General features: G+C 44.4%; 1 protein-coding gene across 2 annotated transcripts in view; it reads right to left on the minus strand.

Moving 5' to 3' along the window:
* Window positions 1-17344, minus strand: part of VOPP1 (VOPP1 WW domain binding protein) — a 72609-nt gene extending 55265 nt beyond the window's left edge. The window contains exon 1 of one of the 2 annotated variants that reach the window (XM_067291212.1): window positions 16983-17344. In XM_067291212.1, the coding sequence (XP_067147313.1) occupies window positions 16983-17033 (51 nt within the window). In that variant the 5' untranslated portion in view covers window positions 17034-17344. The remainder of the gene's footprint in view (window positions 1-16982) is intronic. The other variant, XM_067291211.1, reaches the window with a different exon arrangement.
* Window positions 17345-20856: the final 3512 nt, after the last annotated feature.

Below are 20856 nucleotides of genomic sequence, written 5' to 3' on the forward strand. Positions count from 1 at the left end.
GCCCATCTACCCCAGTATCCCATCTCCACCAGCTGACAGTAGCAGATGTTTTGGGACATCATGCAGAAAGAGGAGCAAGGACAGAACTACCTCCTTCCCCAACAGACCCAACCAGATTCTACAAATCGACCACATAGGTATTCCCTGAGTCAAGGCCATGCTGTTTAAGAGCAACTAAAAGACCTATGCACCATGAATGTGTCTCATCTTTTTTATTTTTTTATTAAAAAAAAGAAGAAAAAAAAGAAAAAGCTCATATATTCCTCTGGCTCTGAAATGTTATAATTGAAGCAAGCATTGGGAACTGAGGTCTCCCTCTGGAAGAGACCATTTAATCCACCAAGCTAGGGCGTCATTTTCCAGCTGGCTCAATGCATATTTCCATTGTATTACATACAATGGAGAAGAAGGATAACAGCAACAGTTGAAACAGATTAATTCCAGTATACCCTATCTTCTGCAGGCTAGGAACTCTTCTAGGAGATGAGTGATATACATTCAAAACACCTTTAGGACACAAAGGAAATAAAATTGGCCTCCCACACTTTGGGTGAGCGCCAAGCTTTTCAGGAAAAGAAGTTCCACTCTCCTATGGCCAAATTCTGTAAATCTATACTTTCAATTACTTAGCTTTTGGAAGCTTTTAAACAAAACCTAAGCTTTTTTAGGTGTTGAAACTGTTTCAACATGTTATTTCCATTTTGACCAAAACTACTCAGTGGCATTGACCCAGTTTTGCAAAACTTCAGACTGTCCTGGGACTGCACTTTTCAGTGAATGATTAATTAAAAAGAAACAAACAAAAAACTGAGCATTAGTTCTTGCAATATTTCAGTATGTGTGAATTCAGCACTAAAAAGACAAGAAGTTAACTAGATTTAGTCAGTGATACAAAGAGATGGGATGTAGGTAAAGACTTTTGTCAATTCTCATTCTACCCAAATGCATATTGCCATCCCTAATAGTCTGAGGCTAGATTAGATCAACAGAAAGTCATTAAGTCAAGTACAAGTATAATCACAGCACAAGTGAAGTTCAAGGGTAAATGTCCAAATGTATAAATCAAAAGACTGGGATAAAAATGTATGGGATAAGAATCTGGTATGTCTATTGATCTCAGGTCCAGCACTTACAAGATGCACTGAACAAACCTGTGGGTGACAATTTGGTAGTTACACAGGGGAGGAGCCCCATTCCAAGAAACTCTCCTCAAACCATTCAAGTGCCTGGATGGACTCATCCCATCTCCAAGATGTCTAGTTTGGGACTTCCAAAAATATCCGTGTTTAGAAGCCCATGAAAAGGAAGGCCTCAATTGTCCTTTTGCATGGCAAAACATGCCCTTACCTAATCCAAAACATGCATCACCCTGAAGGCAAAGTAGTCTCTTCATAATGTGCGGGATTGGGAAACTAGGTCTCAGAAAAACTAAGAGTCTAATCCTGCCACTAGTTCATGACACTTTCCTACTGTCTGCCCACTTACTCTTCTATACAATGACTATGCAGCTAGCCTGGATGTGATTTAAACATGATACAGTATATTTAATGTTTCTAAAGTGCCATGAAATCCTTCGATGAGAGTTGCCAGAGGAGCACACTTACTGTCATTATAAATAATAGCAAAATTCTCGTTTCCCATAAAAATCCAAGTACTAACTGTCAGAGACTTCTGAAGCATAACAGCCTGACTTGTTCTTTACTTAATTACTTCTGTTTGAATAAAGCATGAAGAAATACCCTAAATGTACAAATAGGTTTAATCTAATTTGGAAGATGGATATTTGGAGAAGCAGTTACCGTGAATACAGTAGATAACAAAGTCTAGAACATCATTACGAAAGAGGTGGTCCTATGGAACAGTATTACAGCACTGGAAGGAAAAGGACTGAAGATTTTTCTGCAGTTGAAGAAATGGTTATTAAAATCACGTACATAACTACAGGTTTAGGCGTTTGGGTTTACTACCTACAATTTGTGTTCTGGGAACAGTCATCGGGGTCCGGGTAACACCTTTGTAATACCCACCAGGCTGAGGAAGGTCCAAATACAGACAAATCCGGCCAGGCTGCCTATACAAGGAGATCAAAAACCTTAAAAGAGTCATTCATTCAAATGGATGGCCCCACAGTTAGGTCTCAATCCTTTCTCAAGGCCCACATGTTTACAGTCCTCACAAGCGAGGCAGTCGCCTTCTAGCAGATGTCTAGAGTCATTACCGTTGCTAGAATAACACTTGCAAATGCTGACAATGAAATTACAACTGCCACTCTTACTGCTGTCTTTCAGGCAGCGGAGCTTTCTCTTAGCAGTATCAGAAAACCCAGTATTAATTCCCCCCTCATAACCTTGCTTCACATTGTGTTTAAACATACTTGCTTAAAGGAAAGCCTTTTTACAAAGGGTCCCTGTTTCCAAGCCTTTTTTTTTTTTTTTTTTTAAAGCTTGCTGCAGGAATATTTCAAAAGGAAACTTTTTAGAAGTTATTAGTTTGGCTCCATCAGGCACTTCCAGACAGTGGTATATCCACACACATTAATAGTTTTTTGTCTTTGCAGGACTTGCTCAGACTGTTAACTTTTGGAAATCTATTCAACTGTACTTGAACCTTCTTAAGAAGTTTAATATCTTTACAGTCTATTTGCTTGGAAAGGAGCAAATCACAGATTAGGATCTGAGTTAGGACTCCAGAATATCCATCAAATTACACCCCCCAGCACCAACTTGAGTGCTGCCACTGGATCAAGTAGGACTCGAACCTTCCAGCTGAATCCAAGGTTTTCTGTAATGATCTAGCAACCTGCATTATCTAAGCTGCATCTGGAGATCCCAGAATGTCAAAGAATATACACCTGTATTACAATTAATCGGATTACACATGCTTTATCTCGCATTGCCAATGTAGAAAATTCAGTAAGCAAAAGCTCATACCCAGTCTTTGCTGCACTTCTGGAAATTGAAAATTTCACCTCACACCTGTCTGCACTACATTTATATAGCTGAAGCCCTTGTATTACTCTGAAACCAAGAAATAATCTCCCTGTTTTCCTTTGATCCTAGGCAGGAGTTTACAGATATACCTTTCATTAATGTTACAATAAATCACATACCATTTCAGTTTCAGTAGTTTTAACAAAATAATATAGTGGATGAATTTGGTCTTCCACTCTTTTCATTTCTTCACATTTGCATGTCGGTCCAATTAGGATTATTCTTACTAATGTGCAACTGTGCGGATACAAGTTTTCATGTTACAGAAGCTCCTACAACACCTCTCACACAACCTTACACAGTTTTGCAGAAAAACTGTCAGCTTAGCTCACTTTTTTTCCCCAGAAACATGTAGTTCGATATCGCGAAGACAAGTCCCTTAAACATCAGTGAATTTGCATGGTATGATAATGAATATACAGTCTAGTACCCACGGTCTGTGCCTGCTGCAAGACAAAAAATTGCAGGTTTGTCATGTTCCTGACAGTGGTTCACAGAATGCTGGCTAGCTGCATGTACAGTCTCCTGTTCCTGGTTTCCATCTACATTATGCAACAACCATATGTTTATTAAATACATTCCCCTCATACTGTTTTGTCCTGGCAGCAGCTGCGATATATTCCAGGGCTGATATCCTATTACAGAGGAGAGGCATAAATATGAAGGGAAAAAGGGTCTGTACACAGGGCAACCTTCTGTAATGAGAGGTCAGCTGTGCTGTGAAAAAAATTGTAGGGATAAAAAGAAAGCTGAATCCTCAAATCTCTATCCTAACACACAAAAAGGAAAAAAGTGTAGAGAAACATATTCAGGTAAAGTGGACAGGATGGAAATGTATTTCTTTCACGTAAACAGGAATAGTTTTCAAACATCTAATTGCAACACTTTAGAAATGGATTTACAGAGCGCTTTTAAGTGCGGATGGTATGGCCTGGAGAATAGATCTCTGCAAACAGATCAAAGTAAAGAAATGGTGGGATGGGCAAAGTCCAGGGGGGAAGTGGATGTGCCAGGGCTGAATCACAGATGGGACTGAAGAAAGACTGGAAAACAAAAAGAGGAGGAAAGTAGAGAAAACGCTAAAGGAAAGAATTTTAAAAGGAGAACAGGGCTCAAGAGCCAAGCAACTGGAAACGATTGCAAACCGCATCTGTGGTAATCACGAAATCAATAATGTGCAGAGAGAAGAAAGCCACGCTAAGCCAAGAGGAGTGGAACGAATGTCAAGAGCAAGCCCGGGAGAAGGAGGAAATGAGGTCAGAGCTGTAGGTGGAGATAGGATTATGTGGTAACTTGAAGATAAGGATAAACAGCTTGAGCTTGAGGCAGTAGGAGATGAGGAGCCAATAAAGCAGCTGAAGGTAGCGAGGACGATGTGGCTGAAGCGGTAAGAAAAGATGACAGCTATACAGTCAGGGCGTTGCGTAGGGAAAAATAAAAAAAGAAAAAAATACACATGATCAAGAATAAGGGAAGCCGGGGCGGGGTGGGGGGGATGCAGCCACCCAGATTATAGCAATCAAGCTAAAAGCTGCAGTAATATTTTAAGTTAGGATTCATGCTCCGAGATGAATCACCAGAGCTAAGAAAACTCCTTTCTTGTTTCCTTTGCCAGATGGAGTCTCTCTTCCCTCCTTCTGAACTATCCTTAAGTTACCCCTGCACACCTTCTCAAGGCTAAGAGATTTTAGGGAACAGCATCCATTTCCTTCCCCAAGTTTTCTCCCCGAAAACTTCAGTTAACACCGTGTAAGTCGAGCCCAGCTTTGGCTGCATCTGATTTTTTTCGTGAGTCACTTCCCCCTCGACGTGCAAGGCAGGGAGGGATAAACCTGAGAGCCAAGAGGCGAGGGTGGGAGCTCGGCTGGGTGGGAACATATGCCGTTTGCTCAGGCAACTCAAAGGAGCTCCAGCAGCCAGGGAGACTTCTTGCTCCTCACCAGAAACCTGGAAACTGTCCAGTCCTTAATATGCCAGATACCTCCCGGCGCATACTGGCAATTTCAGCATGAGAGCGGAGGGGGGGGGAGAAAAGAGAGAAAAAAAAAAGAAAAAAATCCTGGGAAGCATAAGAAAGTAAAAAGGGTCCCAATTCACTGAGAAACAAAACGTGTTCCCTCTTCCATCGGCCACTACGTCTGCACATCAGACGTCATGCGAATGACATGCAGAATTAGCAGCACCACACAAGTTAATCAAACAAACTAGGAGTAACTTATAAAGTCTAAAGACTTTACCTCAGCTGGAGGTGACATAGCCGTGCTACACGAGAGGAAAAGAAAAACGTAACCGATATGTCCTGCTAGAGCACCATGCATGCCGTTAAGCACTGGAATCTATGTGTAAATATAGTTTAATCAGACACTAAGTATTTCACCCCGTGCTATGACCTGACACCCACAGTTTAGAGCACTTAATCACTGCAGATGGATATCAAAGAAATACATGCATATTCACAAACTATTCTTAGCATTCACCCGAGAAGCGATTACAGAATTACTCGGTTACATAATCTCTTTTATATAATCACTACTATACACTCCTCCTTACACAACATTAACCACAACCAGGGAGCACACAACTGTTTAAAATAACTCCTTTCCTAAAGGAGGGCTGCATTAAGGGCACTCCAGGCTCGCCGGCTACCTGAGGTGTACGGAAGAACAGCAACCAGCACCGACTCGCGACAACCGAGTGCTCAGAAACTGCCTTAAGTGAAGGTCTTCATTCAGTCCAGGGAAGACGCCAGCACCCTGGCATGCACACATCACTCCAGGAAGCGCCCGGAGCAGAGCCTGCCTGCACCTCAGACAGGCTGGGATGCACAATATCCACTATTTGTGCCGAATTCGACAGGTTTTGGAAAGGTGCTCAGCGCCTCCTGGGAGCCCCAGCCCAAAGCTTGTTAGGCTCAAGCAGAACGTCTCCATTGACTTTTAATGGACTTTGGATGGGGTCCAGGATTAGGGCTTTAATACAAATAGGAGGTCAAGATTATGACAGAATTACAATAAACTTAATCCAAATGCCCTTGGATTTGTACCACAGTCAGGGCTGCAGCTCCTGCACATGGGAATCACCAGGCAAAGAGGCCAAGGAGACCAATTCCTGCAGGGCCTCTTGCAACTGTTGCTCATATGCTAAAAGCTCATAATGTGAGTCAATACACTCAGTCAGGAAAATTTCACTTGTCACAAGATTTTGAGCATACTCTAATGCATTTCCTATAGCATTTTCAGAATTTAATCCAATGCCTTCTAGTAATACTGTGGACATCTACAAAAAGGGTAGTCGTGTACAGGGTGTATTAAGACCCAATTTACTAATGTTTGCCCAGTACTTTAAGAAGCCAGCATCAACAGTGTTATCTGCAGTAGATGAGAAGCACAATTAAAGTAATGGATGTAAAAGTGTGTGGGATTACAGAAAACACAAGTCCTGAGACCTTTTCACCTGCAGATCCTAGGGTGTTTTACCATGAGCACATTTAGAGTTCAGAATTTAGTCAAAATTCAGTTAGCTGTGCACTGGTGCCATTAAGGGAAAACAAAACAAAACATAACACAAAAACATGAAACCCCTCAACAATAAAATATCAACAAAACAACAAAGTCCTGTTTCTCTAAACACCAGAGGGACAGAACAACAGAAGATGGAACAAAATAATGACTTTGACTCCAGACCTCTTTCAAATGGCAATAAAACGCAGCGGTCACTGCCTTAGCATTTGCTCACGGTTATGCAACTAGTAGTATTCGGCACTTACTCACTGCCGTCCCCAACACCAGGCAGGCAAACCACTGGTCCTGAGCATGGCAAGATGTGCTTCTGGTTTATGCAGGGACATTGTATGATTTGGGGAATAGAGACTACTATTGTTTTAGCTACACAAATAGAGCAGCTTAACATCAATTTACAGCTTTCTCAAAATACAGGACGACCCAGTTCTGAAGAGGTTTAACCCAATCCCATACACTGTTATTATTTCCACATTACCAATGGGAGAGATGAGTTGCCTTGGTCAAAAAGTGGAAGCAAGAGCAGAATCCAGGCCCCTTGCACAAAATCACATGGACACCTGCTAGTGTCCTTCGTACCAGAATTACTGATAGTCTGGGACTTGCAGGTGTCCTCAGCACTATCACTTCTCAGTCCATTGAAACTTGTGATTCTTACCAGGCATATTTGTTTGAGATAGACAAGACAGTCCTCAAGATAGGAACAGTTCATGTTAGCCTTAAAAATAACAGAAAATGAAAACCCTGTAAGAGTGGATTTGAAGCTTCTGCACCCCCCATTTTTTTAGCCTAGACAACTGGCTGACAGTTTGAAAGCATCATTTTAAGAGAAAAGCTTTCTCCTCTGTTTTGGACGATAAACTCAACGGCACTGAACAGATGAAGGCGGAATTTTAAACCTTTCCTGCAATGGTTTGAACCTACGGCTCCAAATGCAGTGAGAAGTACAGATCAGAGCTGGGAATTCAAACTGTAGGAGAGCCAACAGTGACTTTCTGGATCTCACTTACACCAGTATTGAGATAATTATCTTTAGCGATGAGCAATACATTTTTCCCTGAGGAGCACAAATGAAAGAAAACACTTGCTTGACTCATCCTACCAGGTTCTTGCATCAACAGATAAAGCATATTTAAAGTCACCAGCTACAAGGAGAAATGTCTGCACTGATTTTTCCACTTTTACAGAAATACTACAGGAAAGGCAGAAAGGAATTTTCAGGCCAAGCTTACTTTTTTTTTTTTCCTCCTCCCTATAGGTCTATCCACTTCAGTTAAGAGATTTAATAAAAGTAAAAACAAAACAAAGGTTATACCTGGACAACTCATCAGGTAGAGACCATTATATTGTCTCCTTTATCATACTGTCATTCCCAAATGGGAAGCACTGTGCAGTATGAGCACTTTAATGTCACTCTACTGTGTCCACACTTAAAGGATTATACTAAAACCAGCGTACAAACAATCAAACCTTTTTGGTTAGAAAAGGTGTCTTTCCTATCAAGAGAGGGAGAAATACAGACACAGGCCAGGATACACCAGAGAATTTTACTGGCCTACCTTGGTCAATCAGGTGTGTAAAAAAGATTCATGCCTCTAATCAATATAATTATGCCAGCAAAAAACAAGTTGGAAGCAACTTAAACAAGCATCCATTTGCTACTACAGCTATTGGCACTTTTTTGCTAGTGTACATACCTTGAGAAAGCTCTTAAGTTCTTAAAGATTAAACCTTAGAGATCGGGGCACAATAAGGGCTCTTAACCACCTGGTAGCAGAAGCCTGTTACTGAAACTACACTATTGACAATATCCAAGCTAAGTGGGATATTTCTACAAAAGCATCAGCCTCCTTTGGGCTGCAGCACAGTTGAGCTCTGAGAAGAAAATGAACAAGCATAATGAAATACTCTCAGGTCAAGATGGGAGCCCGCTGGCAGGGCAGACAGCTGAAACATGCTGCCAGTGGTCTTTGGGCTCTGGCCACAGAGACCCCTTCCACCCTCTCCCACAGTCATCTTTCTCTCCCATATTAATTTCATTTCAGGGTTCTCTGGTTCTTCCTCCTCCTGAGGGAATATTCAAATAGACTGAATATATATAACTACAGAGATGTAACATATGATAAATGTACTTACCTTAAATCAGTGTATTTGAAAGACAGGCTTGTGCAGGTATGGACTGCAATACCTTGGGTCCAAGCTAACCTCTTAACTCTACCAATGCAAGATCTGAGAAGAAAGGATTTACCCCCAAAGCTAAGGTGAGCTATTTAGTTGCATGATGGCCATCAACATCAGAGGCCAGAGAGCAACTCAACCAGCACACCATCATTTGGAAAAACTCAGTGTCGGAGGTGCTTTTTACCCGCAGCACAGGATTTAAAAACAAAAACAAACAAACAAACAAAAAACCACAAAAAGGTAATAAATGGGATTGTTCCCAAGGACACCTCAGCTGTCAAATCAAGCAAGCAGTCTCCTGCAGAAATCCATAAACAGATTTATTTTTCTACTTTGTCAGGAAAAGAAAAAGCTGCTTACAGAAGGCTACAGTACAGTTGAGGCCGGAGTTAGAATATGTATCGGTAAGGGCATGCTTCTGGTGCTGTGCTTCAACATGCTTAAAAAATGGCTGTTTTCCACTGTCATCAAACCTTCAACCTAAGGCCCAGATCACTTCACCTTCATCATTAATTCTCTCCTCCGAAACAACAGCAGTTTTACCCAGTGGGCAGACACATCAGTGACCAGGAGACCTCAGTTCCCATGAAGGCTGTCACTAACTTGTTGTATGAGTAAAGAAAACTATCGAGCCTCCCTTGGTTTTCCTTTTCGTAATGGGGAAGCATACTTAAGCAGGCTTTGGGGTCTGCCACTAAAAAGCGGGAACAGAGGGCTGCAAAACCACCTGACTGACAAACAACAAGCGCAGGTGTGCTCAGGCGTAGGGCTGGCGCTGTGCACAGCGGGGCAGCACCAGTGCCCATAGCTTCCCAGCAGCCACGTGAGCATCAACCCGGGCCACTGCGCAGTGCTACAGGATGGGTACTACAGCTTGTTTCGCCTGCTGCTTTCCACAGTCACTTCAAATACAAGGAATCTAGCCAAGGTTTTCGCTTTGAAACTTAATGTCCTTACTGAGGCTCCAGAAGAGAGAGAGAGAGAGGCCCATGGGACAGAGAAAAGAGTATGCCTGGGGCATGCTGGGAGCACAACTGCCAACTAGAGGGACTCAAAAACTACAGCCCTTTCTGTGCCGTGACTGCTGTTGGACCATCTCCTGTGGATATACTGCCTAGCCAGAACCCCTCTCCCACTCCACAGAAGAAAAAGGCCATGAAAGGTCATTAGCTCGGGGCTGAGAACTGCTCTGATGGACACTTGGCAAGCAATGTGGGAAAATAACTTTTCCAGAAAATGTTCTGTCAGTCTTATTTAAAGGTGCCTTTCAGTGGAAAACAACAAACAGACTTTGCCAGTTTGCACTTTTTATGGTGTGTGGAGAAGGTCTGTACGATTGCCTTCTGCTCCTTGCACACCACTACAAATGCAGGTATTGACTGTCCTGTAACTCTGACCAGAGGTGACACCTAACGTGTTCAAACAAGTATTCTCCCGAAACAGGCTGCCCCACTCCTGCTCCAAGCCATATGTTCCCTCTCCTTTTCTGCAGGAAAATTTAGTGACGCTCCCACTGCACAAGCCTCTGATGGACCAACGGAGAACTATCCTCTCGCTCATTTTTCCCCATCCCCTCTTTGGTGGCTTAGTTTTCCATCACATTAGTAGGTTGATCCAATCCCTCTGCAGCCACATGATAACTAGATCTATTAGGAGCACACAGCTAGCAGGACAAGGGGTTAGGAACTACCCTTTTCAGAAACAGCCCACCATTACATTAGATTAGATATAGACTAGAAACCATTTCTTGCTAATTCCTGCTCTTCTAAAAATCTACCAGATTGAAAGCTGAGTCATTGAGAAAGAGGAAGAGATTTTTAGTCAAGTTATTTAAAACATGGGTTCAGTTAACACCTATTTAACTCAAATCTGGAGACACAATTGAAAAGAAAGACATTTTTATTGAGGAGTGAAAACTTTTCCACTTAATATATGAGCAAACTGTCAAGACACCTTGTTCTCAAAAAAAAAAAAAAATGCATTCAATAAAAGCTGACTACCATCCCATGCCCTAACAGCATTTCCACTTGTGTATTACCTTACGAATGTCAGGAAAGCAATAATATCCACTATTTAAGACCTTATCTTTCTTCTGTCTTGCAAGTGCTCTTTAAAACACTTAATGCTGGCTTGGGTCCCCAATCCTTAATGATCTGTTGCCCCCAAAAGATCATTTTAGAGAAGTTTCACTTCTTACTAGTCAGAAAAGCATTTTTATTTGCCATAATAAACCCTAATAAGATTTCAACAGCAAAGACTTCATCAAAACACAAAAATGGTGGAAACAGCTACATCGCTGAGAATACAAAGCTATGTGGCACCTTCAAAAATTAGACCTGCAAGTGCATGCAAGCCTTCTGCAATGTTTTTATACAAACCCATTTCACTTTATATCACAAGAGATTAGGAGCATAGAGGCAGCTACCTTGTCTCAGCAAGAAATGAGAACTTTTTTTTTTTTGCTTCTGTAGCATAAGCTCAAACAGTAATCTGTTCTTGTCTGTAAACTTAACCTACAAAGATAAGCAGGGCAAACCTGTATGTGGGTACACCTATTCCAGTTTTCCTAAGCATCTTCTTATTGGAGTAAACCAAAATAAATTTTTATTAAACTAAGGCAAGAGTTTAGTTGGAGCCTTCTTCCACTTTCAGCTGAAAGCATTTAAAAATAGCACTTAAGCATAAGGGCAAACTTTGGTCAAGCTTAACACATCCTTAAAGACACCTGCATTAGCTGAGGGGGAAGCACTGAGATCAAGAGTCAGAGAACTTCCCTTTTATAGAAATAGCATGATGGAAGGTGCTAACATTTGACTGCTGTAAAAAAATATAAACAGGTTTTATATATACTTCTTTTGATGTCAAAAGACAAAAAAACCCACTGTGCCAGTATTCCCATCTCCTCTTACAGAATGCAAAAGGCACTCGGCCGCCTTTCCCTTCCTGCAGGTCTCCCTGCTGCAGTGGACGTGAATCCTCCTCATCATCATCACCAGGAACAAGGGAGAAAACTGTGCAACCTCCATCCTCCTGCCTGGAAATCACAGTCCGGCTCACTGTTGTCAAGAGACAGGGGAGATTTGCCAACACCCATCAGATCATAAAACAGTAAATCATACTAAGCTCTTCCCTGGCTTCACTCAGCAATGCAATAGCTACTTTCCAACAGACAGCAAGAGGTAAGAAGAGACAAAAGTTGTTTTCAGGCTGCTAAGTCCCTAAGTAATGAAAACTTAACAGGTGGGAGAGGGTAAGGGGACACGTCTACAGCAACAACTCCCTTGTAGAAATACAGGTATTGCCATGTCCTCCTGCAGGAGGCAGAAAAGCCTCCTAATAGCCTTTTTCCCACAGGTTAAGGACAGGATTATAGCTCTCACCACTTTGACACAACGCCCGCCAAAGACGCGTGTTACAGAGAAAACCTGGCTGTGTGTGCACACTCACACATTCCTGTAATATGTATTTAAAGGAAACCCCAACTGTTAATGGACAAATAAAATTTACCAGAAATGGGGGGGGGGGGGGGGGGAGTTATGGGAAAAAGCCCACAACTTCTTGAACTTGAAAAGATCAAAAGATTTTCTTTTAAGACTGGCTTTCTTGCCTGTCTTAATGTACTTGTTCCCATGAGGGAGGAAAAGAAATCTTAAGAATGGAGTGAGATTTTAGGTTTATCTTATATGCTAGAATCTGTCTTGTTGAAGCCCTTTTACAGAAATAATAATAATAAACCCACCCAGCAGCTACCAAACTGGGAAGCAGGTAACCAACTTTGTTTTTATTTAACTAAATCTTGCAAGACAGACTGTCAGATGTGTTTGGATTTTATTTAAAGTTAAAACATTTTGCAGTTCATATTACATGTCCATTCCTTTGGTCTTTAAAAAAAAGGCATTTCACTCTTTCACAGCACCTTTCATTTGACAAATTAACAAGAACAGGACTATACTGATTAGCTTTTTCCAACCACCCAGCTATCAATACTTGTATCAGCATACACACTGTAATTTTAATAATGGGAAACTGAGTGCACAGAAATATCAATGCTAACACTTCCAAAAGCAGCCATCTAAATTTCCTGTAGACAGACTGAAACCCTTATGGCAGAATGCTCATCCACATCTCACACTGGCAACAGTGACTTCCACAGGCCTCCGCATATCTTAACATATGACACCAAAAAGCATGCCTTAAAAAAATACACAGGCACTTACATTAGTTCCTAGGTTCCTTTTGACAGGCCATATTGGCAAACCAGAAGTTTAGGTATTTAAAATTACTGGACAGTTTTGAAAGCTGAGGCTACCCAACAAACTACTGGTAGAACTAAGCTGAGCAAGCACTACCTATAAAACAGCTTTATTAGCCCTGCAACACAGGCAGTGCCCTGTGCTAGACACAGACACTCAGGCAGTTGGGTCCAGCCTCGCCAGCGACCACCCAGCTCTGATCCCTGCACTTCTGTGGCCGCAGGAGTGCAAACCAGCGCCCACTCTGAGAAGTAACCCACAAACAAATACAGGGCGCCCTTCCTCAGACTGAAAGCAAGCTCGCTTCAGCACACGGAGCTTGATTGATTTTTCCCTGTCCTAAAAACAATGCTCTTTATTAACTTCACATTTGAGCAGCTGTCAAGCTCTAATGGCCGAAGGCCATGGGACATCTGAAGAAATAAAGGCAGAAAATCTTCACTTATACCCCAAATTGCCAGACATCACTTTAAGACCCACTTTCAATCTCTCCATAAAATTGACAACCATCTACCCACACAAATTAAGACTAACTGCAGTGCTGTCCCAGGGACCATGAGCCGCACTAGCAAGCAGGACTGCTGGCTGAACAAATGCCCCTGCAATTTGGGAAAGTAAAATGTGCACAGCCCAGTATGATGGGTCTACCAGACACCCGGGCTCTTGGGGAAAAAGGGAGTTTCAGAGAATTCTGGTTAATACACACACAGCTATCTCCAATTAGCTGAATTAATCTGAAAGAGAAAGATCAGGGTTCAACTCTTCCTGCAGGAAGCAAAATTACCCATCAAGTTATCCATCTTAAAGTGTATCATTTCTGTCCATTAATGTAGCATTTGACAGTCCTGTACATTAAATACTTCAGTGATGATGAAGTTGCAAGCAAAACATATGGAGTCTTTGGCTTTTCTCTCTTCTCACAGCAGAGTTGTCTGGGGTTGGGGATTTTTTTTGCACTGTGGGGAGATGAGAACAACTAGTGTTATAGAAGTCTTTGCGTTTATGGTGGAAAACCTTTGTCAAAGGGAAACTCGGAATTAATTCTTCCTTCTTACCACTAGAGCACTCGGGGAGTTTCCATAATTAATACATTTCAAGCTCTTCTACAGCTTCTCTGCCCCCCCAAAACCCTCTTTCTCATCTTCTTCCTTCAAATTAGAAATAACAAATGATAACTTTCACACTGGAGCACTGCGAAGTTAATTACTGACTAAAGTTTAACTTGAAAGTCACAAAGAAACATGCCAAACATCTGTACTTATACATGGGCTTGATGATGATTTATGCTTCTCCATAAAGGGGCTGTATTCTTTTCATCTGTATAAACACAAATATTGTCTGAGAATATGCGTGGACATAAGATATATGAATGCCTTACAACAACTATTTTGAGTGATTTAAGCAAAGAGAACTTAAACATCAGTGAAGTACTGTAAATTGTTCCAAAGAGGATCAATTCTAAGTGGCTTTTTTGGTTTGGGGGGTATTTTTCCCCCATTTGGATAATAGTCAAAGCCTTTTGCAAAATGCTGAACAAAAAAATTATTCAACAGCTCACACCATGTTAAATATTGACTAAGATCATGTGCAAGCTGCAAATAAATTTAAAAAAAATTGTAACAATGCAATTTCAGATAACAATCAATATAGAAGTTAGTGCAGAAAACAGCAAAAGTTTAAAATACCCCCAAAGCCTTTCTAACAATCAGGTATCTCTGATTCAGTTATTTAAACTCCCAGTGTTCTGTTTCTGTGCTTTTTATCATGTAGAGTGCAACCTACAACAATACTTTTTAATTTACATAGTATCACATTCATAAAAGTATCCTAAGCACTTCTAAAAAAAAAAAAAATCCACAAACCCAGATGGCAAAACAAACATTCTAGATTAAAAGGAAAAATACAATTAAAATCAGTATAAAAGCTTAACTAACACCAACATGGGTTACAGCCAAAGAGGATTTATGCAAATTACTCTTCCAGGCACACAGGATCGTTCTCAACAGAATGTGCGTTACAGAGCAAAGACATCTAATCAAACAGATCCCAAAAGTGCAAAATCTTTCACATTTTCAGATGAACAATTTCCTCTGGGGAATTCCATTGTCTTTTTCCTTGAATCAATGTTTTGCCATTTTTACTTTCCAAAGAGCTTCTATAGCATCGAGGAGCAACCGCAGGCCAGGCAGCGGGCCAGGTTTATGAATGGGGTAACACAACACAGCCCAATTAACTTTAAAAAGAGTTACATTTATTTACATTAAATGATGATTTTTAAAACCTATTGTTTTGGTGATGATAATGGATGACCAGGAGGAAATATTTCTAGTATGCTGCCCACTACATAGGTGGCCTAAAGAAAACATCATTGTTATGAATTATATCCCTTATTGAAAACAATACAGCCAAAACTAAGGTTTCCAATTACACCATGTTGTTTGTTTGTTTGTTTTTAATAAGAATTCATTTTCTATTTAAACTGTTCCATCATAAAACAACTCTGCTCTCCGGCCTTCCAAAACCTTCAGCTAGACAGCCTCCAAAGAAGCAGGGGTTTAAACATGCGTTTAAGACAAGCCCATGGGCATCTTCAAAGCCAGGCAAACACGCTGCCTGAAACGTGTGCTAGGGATAAGGGAGACTGAAGTGCCCTGGCAAATCTGCAGAAGGGACACTTAACAGGGCAACGCACCCACATTGAACCTGCCTGCTGTTAGTTACTGACACTCCTTAGTATGTCCTGAATTCAACCCCGAGGTTCAAACAAAGCACGACAGGGAGCTCTCTGCCTCCACTCTCTTCCAGAAAACATACATGGATTTTCCTACTAAAAAGGGAGCTAGTTTTCCAGCTCTGTGACATCATTTCACAGCACAAATCCTGCACCTCCCCAAGTAAAAGCTTCTTTTGTTTGTTTGTTTGCGAGCACTATGGGAGCTGCACTACCAAGGCTTTCTAGGAAGTTTAAACACATTGCTCTTCATCATCACAGTTCATTCGGAGGTAGCGCTGGCAATGCCTGCCTCGCAATATTCATTTTGTCCACGAAAGGATACCGCTCCAAAAATAGATACATCTTCCATCCTAACCCCTACGGAAACAGGCGCATTCCCAGGGGCTGGTTTGCTTCTCTGGGAGAGAGCGCGAGCCTGCCACCGTTTAGACCAGATAGCGTTCAACAGCGTGTACCCCTGCGCACAGGTCTGACACCGAGCCAGCTCCCGCACGCCATAAATCACCGTTTTCTGCTCCCACAATTAAAAAAAAAAAAAAAAAAAAGGCAGGTCACTGCTAACAGGTACGACGAGCATAACTTGGCAGCCTTGCAAGCCAGCAGGATCACGTCCAGTATCTTATCAGTATTCCCACGAACTCCTAAGCGCACGGCTTCCTCAGCGCACGCACCAGCACCTCGCTTCACCTCACTGAGAACCGGCCAGCTCGGTCCCAGTGCTATCAAGCCCACCCTGGCAAAGAGAGTAACCCCACAGCAGGCACTACAGTGCTGCATTTAACCTTTATTTCCACACCCCCACACCCTCCTTTTTCTCCTTTTGGGCCCCCCAAAGGAGATTTTTTTCCTCCCGGCGCCTGGCAAGCGCTGCCACCGCGGTGCGCGCTGCGCAGCCCCGCTTGGCGCCCAGCCTGCGCACTCCTCGCTCCCTAGAGATCGGCGTCTCGCTCTCCAGGGAGGAAAAAAACCCACATGACTGCACAAGGGAAAATAAAAATATAAATAAAGGAGAGGGGGGAAAGAAGAGGAGTGCAAAGCAGGGACCGAAAGCGGCTCGCACGAAACCGAGGAGGGTCGCGGGGGCCCCGCGGCCGAGCCCGCCCAGGGCGCCGCGCTTCCCACCTCCCGGGCGGCCGCGGCACCGGCTCCGGCACCAGCCCCAAGGCGAGAAAATGCTGTTTTTTCCCTCACGGCGCCCCGCGCCTCCCCGAAACACCCGCGGCGCTGAAACAAACAAAAATAAATAAATAAAAATAAATAAAATCACCCCACCCCACCCCCCCCGCATTCCCACGTTCAGCCTTACCTCCAGCAGCAGGGAGAGCAGGAATAGGGCCCAGGGCTGGAAATGGCTCATTTCTCCTCCTCGGCCGCGGGCTCGCCCCTGCCGGCTCAGATGCACACGGAAGCTGTCAGCAGCGCCATCGCCAGCGCCGGGCAGTTCCCGCGGGGGGTCAGGGGGACACCCACGGCGGGGCGGCACGCAAGCGCCCCCGCCCACGGCGGGGCGAGGGGAGGGGACGGCCGCACGGCCACACACGCCCACGCGGGGGGCAGCCACCCGCGCGCGGCCGGTCGGCACGAACACCCGGGCACGGGCCGAGGAGCAGCCCCCGCCGGGCCGGCGCCCGCGCTGGGGGCAGAGGGACGAGGCGGGGGCAGGAGGGCCGGCGCGGGGCGGGGAAGGAGGCGGGCAGCCCCCGAGGCAGCCAGGGAGGGAGCGAGGGAGGCGGCCGCAGTGCGCCCTCAGGGGGCCGCCGAGGGGCCGGGCCGCCGCGGCTGAGGGCGGGGAGAGGCCCCGGCCCGCGAGGGGGCGGTGACGCCCCGGGCAGGGCGGGAGCTCGGCTGCGCGGGCGGGCTAACGGCCGCCGGGGGGCGGCTAACTGCCACCATGTGGGTTAACTGCCCCCCAGGCGGGTTTACTGCCCCCGGCCCCTGCTCGGGTGGGTGAGCTGCGGCCGTGGGGCTCAGGCCAGGCCCGTGTCGGTGGGCGAGTGGGCGCCAGCCTCCGCTGGGAGCACCCGGCACCCCCCGTCCCGTCCCCCCAAACCCACCGCGCGGCTGCGCCCCGGTGCTCCGTGGCGTACCTGCTGCGCCGACCAGGCCTGGCATCCGCGGGAGCCCCGGCAGGAGTCCAGCCCAGCAGGCGGCCGCCTGCACCCCAGTGAGCCTGCGGTGACAAACGATGCTCCGTGTTAGCGCAAAGCCCCTGCCACGAGCCCCCCGTGCCAGCTAATCCTCACGCCCGGCAAAACCGCAGCCACACACAACCCCTCAGCTCCCTGCATGGTGGCCAGCGGGTTATTTGTGGTCCCTTAGAGGACCTGATGGGTAGTTCGTGGTATCTCAGGTCCCCCCGGGCCAGTGGCAAGGTGGCTCCCGGGACCTGGGCTGGAGGAGGCCAGAATGATGGAGGGTGGCCTTGGGGAGGCCCCAAGGAAGAGGAGGGAGGGGACGGCACCGTCTGTGTGGGGAGCAGGGCCTTGGAGGAGCTGGGGCTGCCGGCAGAGCAGGGCCTCAGGCAGGAAGAGACAGCAAGGTGTTACACAAAATAACGCTGCTGCTACGCAGGTGCCAGGAAACGAATGAGCAAGGCCAACAAAAGCCAAGGTAAATAGCACTGCTGTGGTGAGCTCCGTGGATGGGAGCGGGAGCTGTTTGGACAGGCCTCCTCCCAAATGTGCACAGAATGCAGTTTTGGCACTTCGGAGGACAGACCGTGCCTGTTGTGGTCAGGGTCTTTCATTTGCTCGCATGCTCGTGTGCTGGGTCATATTCTCCAAAAAGACTCCCAGGACTTTCCTTATAGATCAGACCTGAGATGCCCTCAGACTTCTGCAGCCTGCCCTATGGCAGATTGCCAATTCAGTTATGGATGTTTTCTTTACCACCACCTTTTTGTGGTGCTTAAAGCCTCCTTTTCCTGACCCTTTTCTACCTGGATCACAACCAGACATGGCAATGCATTCAGTGGGAGAGAGACTCAGTTGTTCCTTAAATTTAGGAGGGACCAGAGCTTAGCTAGATGTCCTGCCAAGGGTTTATAGAAGAGCTGGGCTCAGGAGAACAGATGACAATATAGAAAGAGGGGGGAAACGCTCTAACCTCCTCTTGTTTCCCTGTGGAAAAGAGATCTTTCTAGGCAGGATGGAGGTGTACCCTCCCACTATCCATTAGTGATCTAGCTATTTAAAAACTATTAGCCCATCCTTGCAACACATGATTCTTGGTTCAGCACTCCCCTATTGCCATTGTCTTCAAGGAGGAAACTTGCCATCTCCTCATACCAAATGGCTCAGCCAAATGCCCTGCTGATTATATATTTCTGTACAGTGAACTTTTGGGCAGTTATGAAAGGTTTACAGCCGGAACTGTTAATCATACATCCTCTCAGGCTCAGGCCACACGTTCTTTATATAAGAAGTATCTGTAAGCTTTAAGAAATGCCCATGCATTGTGTGATACTGTGTACTCAGAGGTAGCCTGCACAAGTTTTTCTGCAATGCCCATCGATTTTGATGTCTCTGTTTTGATGCCAAACAGTGGGGAACTGTGAGGTGTATTTTCCAGATGAATATTCACATCTCTAACTGAATTTGCTAGAAGATGCCTAAGGAGGTGTGACAGTCATGATTTTGTCTGACAGTAAAGACTGAAGGAGGTAACTTCTGAGCTATACACACAAGAGTCTAGTCTGAGCTGAAAAGTCACATTATCTAGAACCTGGAGTATAGGGAAAGACACGTCGTATATGAGGTATCACCTAACATAAATCAGCTCATGTTGTCTCAACATACGAATACAAAGTCAGTAACTATTTCAGAAAGGCTCCAGTTCTTAATTTTGAAAAGGACACATCCTGCTGTCTAAGACCTAATGGATTATCAGTGTTTTCAGAGCCCTACCCTCATGAATGGTTTTAAACTAAACTCACTTCCCATCCCTAATTTCTGCGATTTTATATGACCTATGAGACAATGTTCTGGAAGCACGCTGAGGCACGATGACTCTTCATGCAGAAGCCAAACAGTGTGACCCACTGAGGGGTGCCAAATGAGTTGGAGCCTCCGTGCTGGACATGGCCGCTCCGCGCTGCTGTTGTATTTCCCGGCAGGGGTTCTGCAGCAGCCTGGAGACAGCAGAAATTCCGGTGGCAAAAATTCTAGAAGGACCGTGAAAACAGAAGCTGTGGCGAGAGCAAGCCAAGGCATAGAGAAAAGATAGGAGAAGGATCAGGAGGCTTGTGATTGAAGACATTCCTGCTCTTAAAAGCCAACTCTGCCTGAGCTTTCAGTTGATGGCCCGCTGTCGAATATACTTAGGTAGGCAAGAGCCAGCTATCAAATATATTTCATTCAATTATTAACACATATAACACTACTGATCTTAGTGTAGGCTGAGAATCAAGAAAGCATTAGAATATTTTTCTAGTAAAAGGCAGGCTTCAGCTGGGGCAAGAAAGAAAAAAGATTAATGTTGTTTTTCTAGTAGGAAGATTAACAAGAGTGAGATAGAGACAGTGGGCTGCAGGAAGCGGAAGCAGCACAGACTTAAGCAGATGCTTTCCAGTGCATAGTTTAGTATCCCACCTAGATAAGGGTATGGATAGCCTAAGCTATAAAATTCTTTGCAGGCCAAGAGATAAACTGAAAAAGGAAAAGAAGCTCCTGGCCCCGGAATAAATGGTTTCCAATTTCATTTCAGCCATTTCTAGGCTCCCTTAAGTGATGTCTTCTTTCATATTCGCCTAGATTCAAGGAACTATCTTCATCCCTGGGGTAAACCCATTAACTTTAATGGAGTTAGAGTTCGGATGAACTTCGCCCAGTATGTGGCATTTTCTCTGCAAAAGTGTGAGTTGCAGCAGAGCCCCTCAGAAGTTGTCTATGCAATAAATGAACACTTTCTATCCACCATTCTGCAGCTCATCAGCAAGGCAGGCAGGGTGCACATGTTGTACCAGTTTGACGGAACAATAAAATTTTTTTTGTCATAAGCAAGGTCTCTGTGTAAAAATCAGCCCAGTACTTCACGTTCTGATTCCAGTCCTTCTTCAGATACAGCATTCAAACAGCTTAATTCTCCAGAGTGCCCTGTATCTATGCTTGGAAACAAATATTAAAAAAAAAAAATTTAGTTACATGAGCAGCAGCATTAATGTAGCTTAATTTCATCTGATC

Source organism: Apteryx mantelli, chromosome 2 (genome assembly GCF_036417845.1).
Source record: "Apteryx mantelli isolate bAptMan1 chromosome 2, bAptMan1.hap1, whole genome shotgun sequence".
Taxonomy (NCBI): Eukaryota; Metazoa; Chordata; class Aves; order Apterygiformes; family Apterygidae; genus Apteryx; species Apteryx mantelli.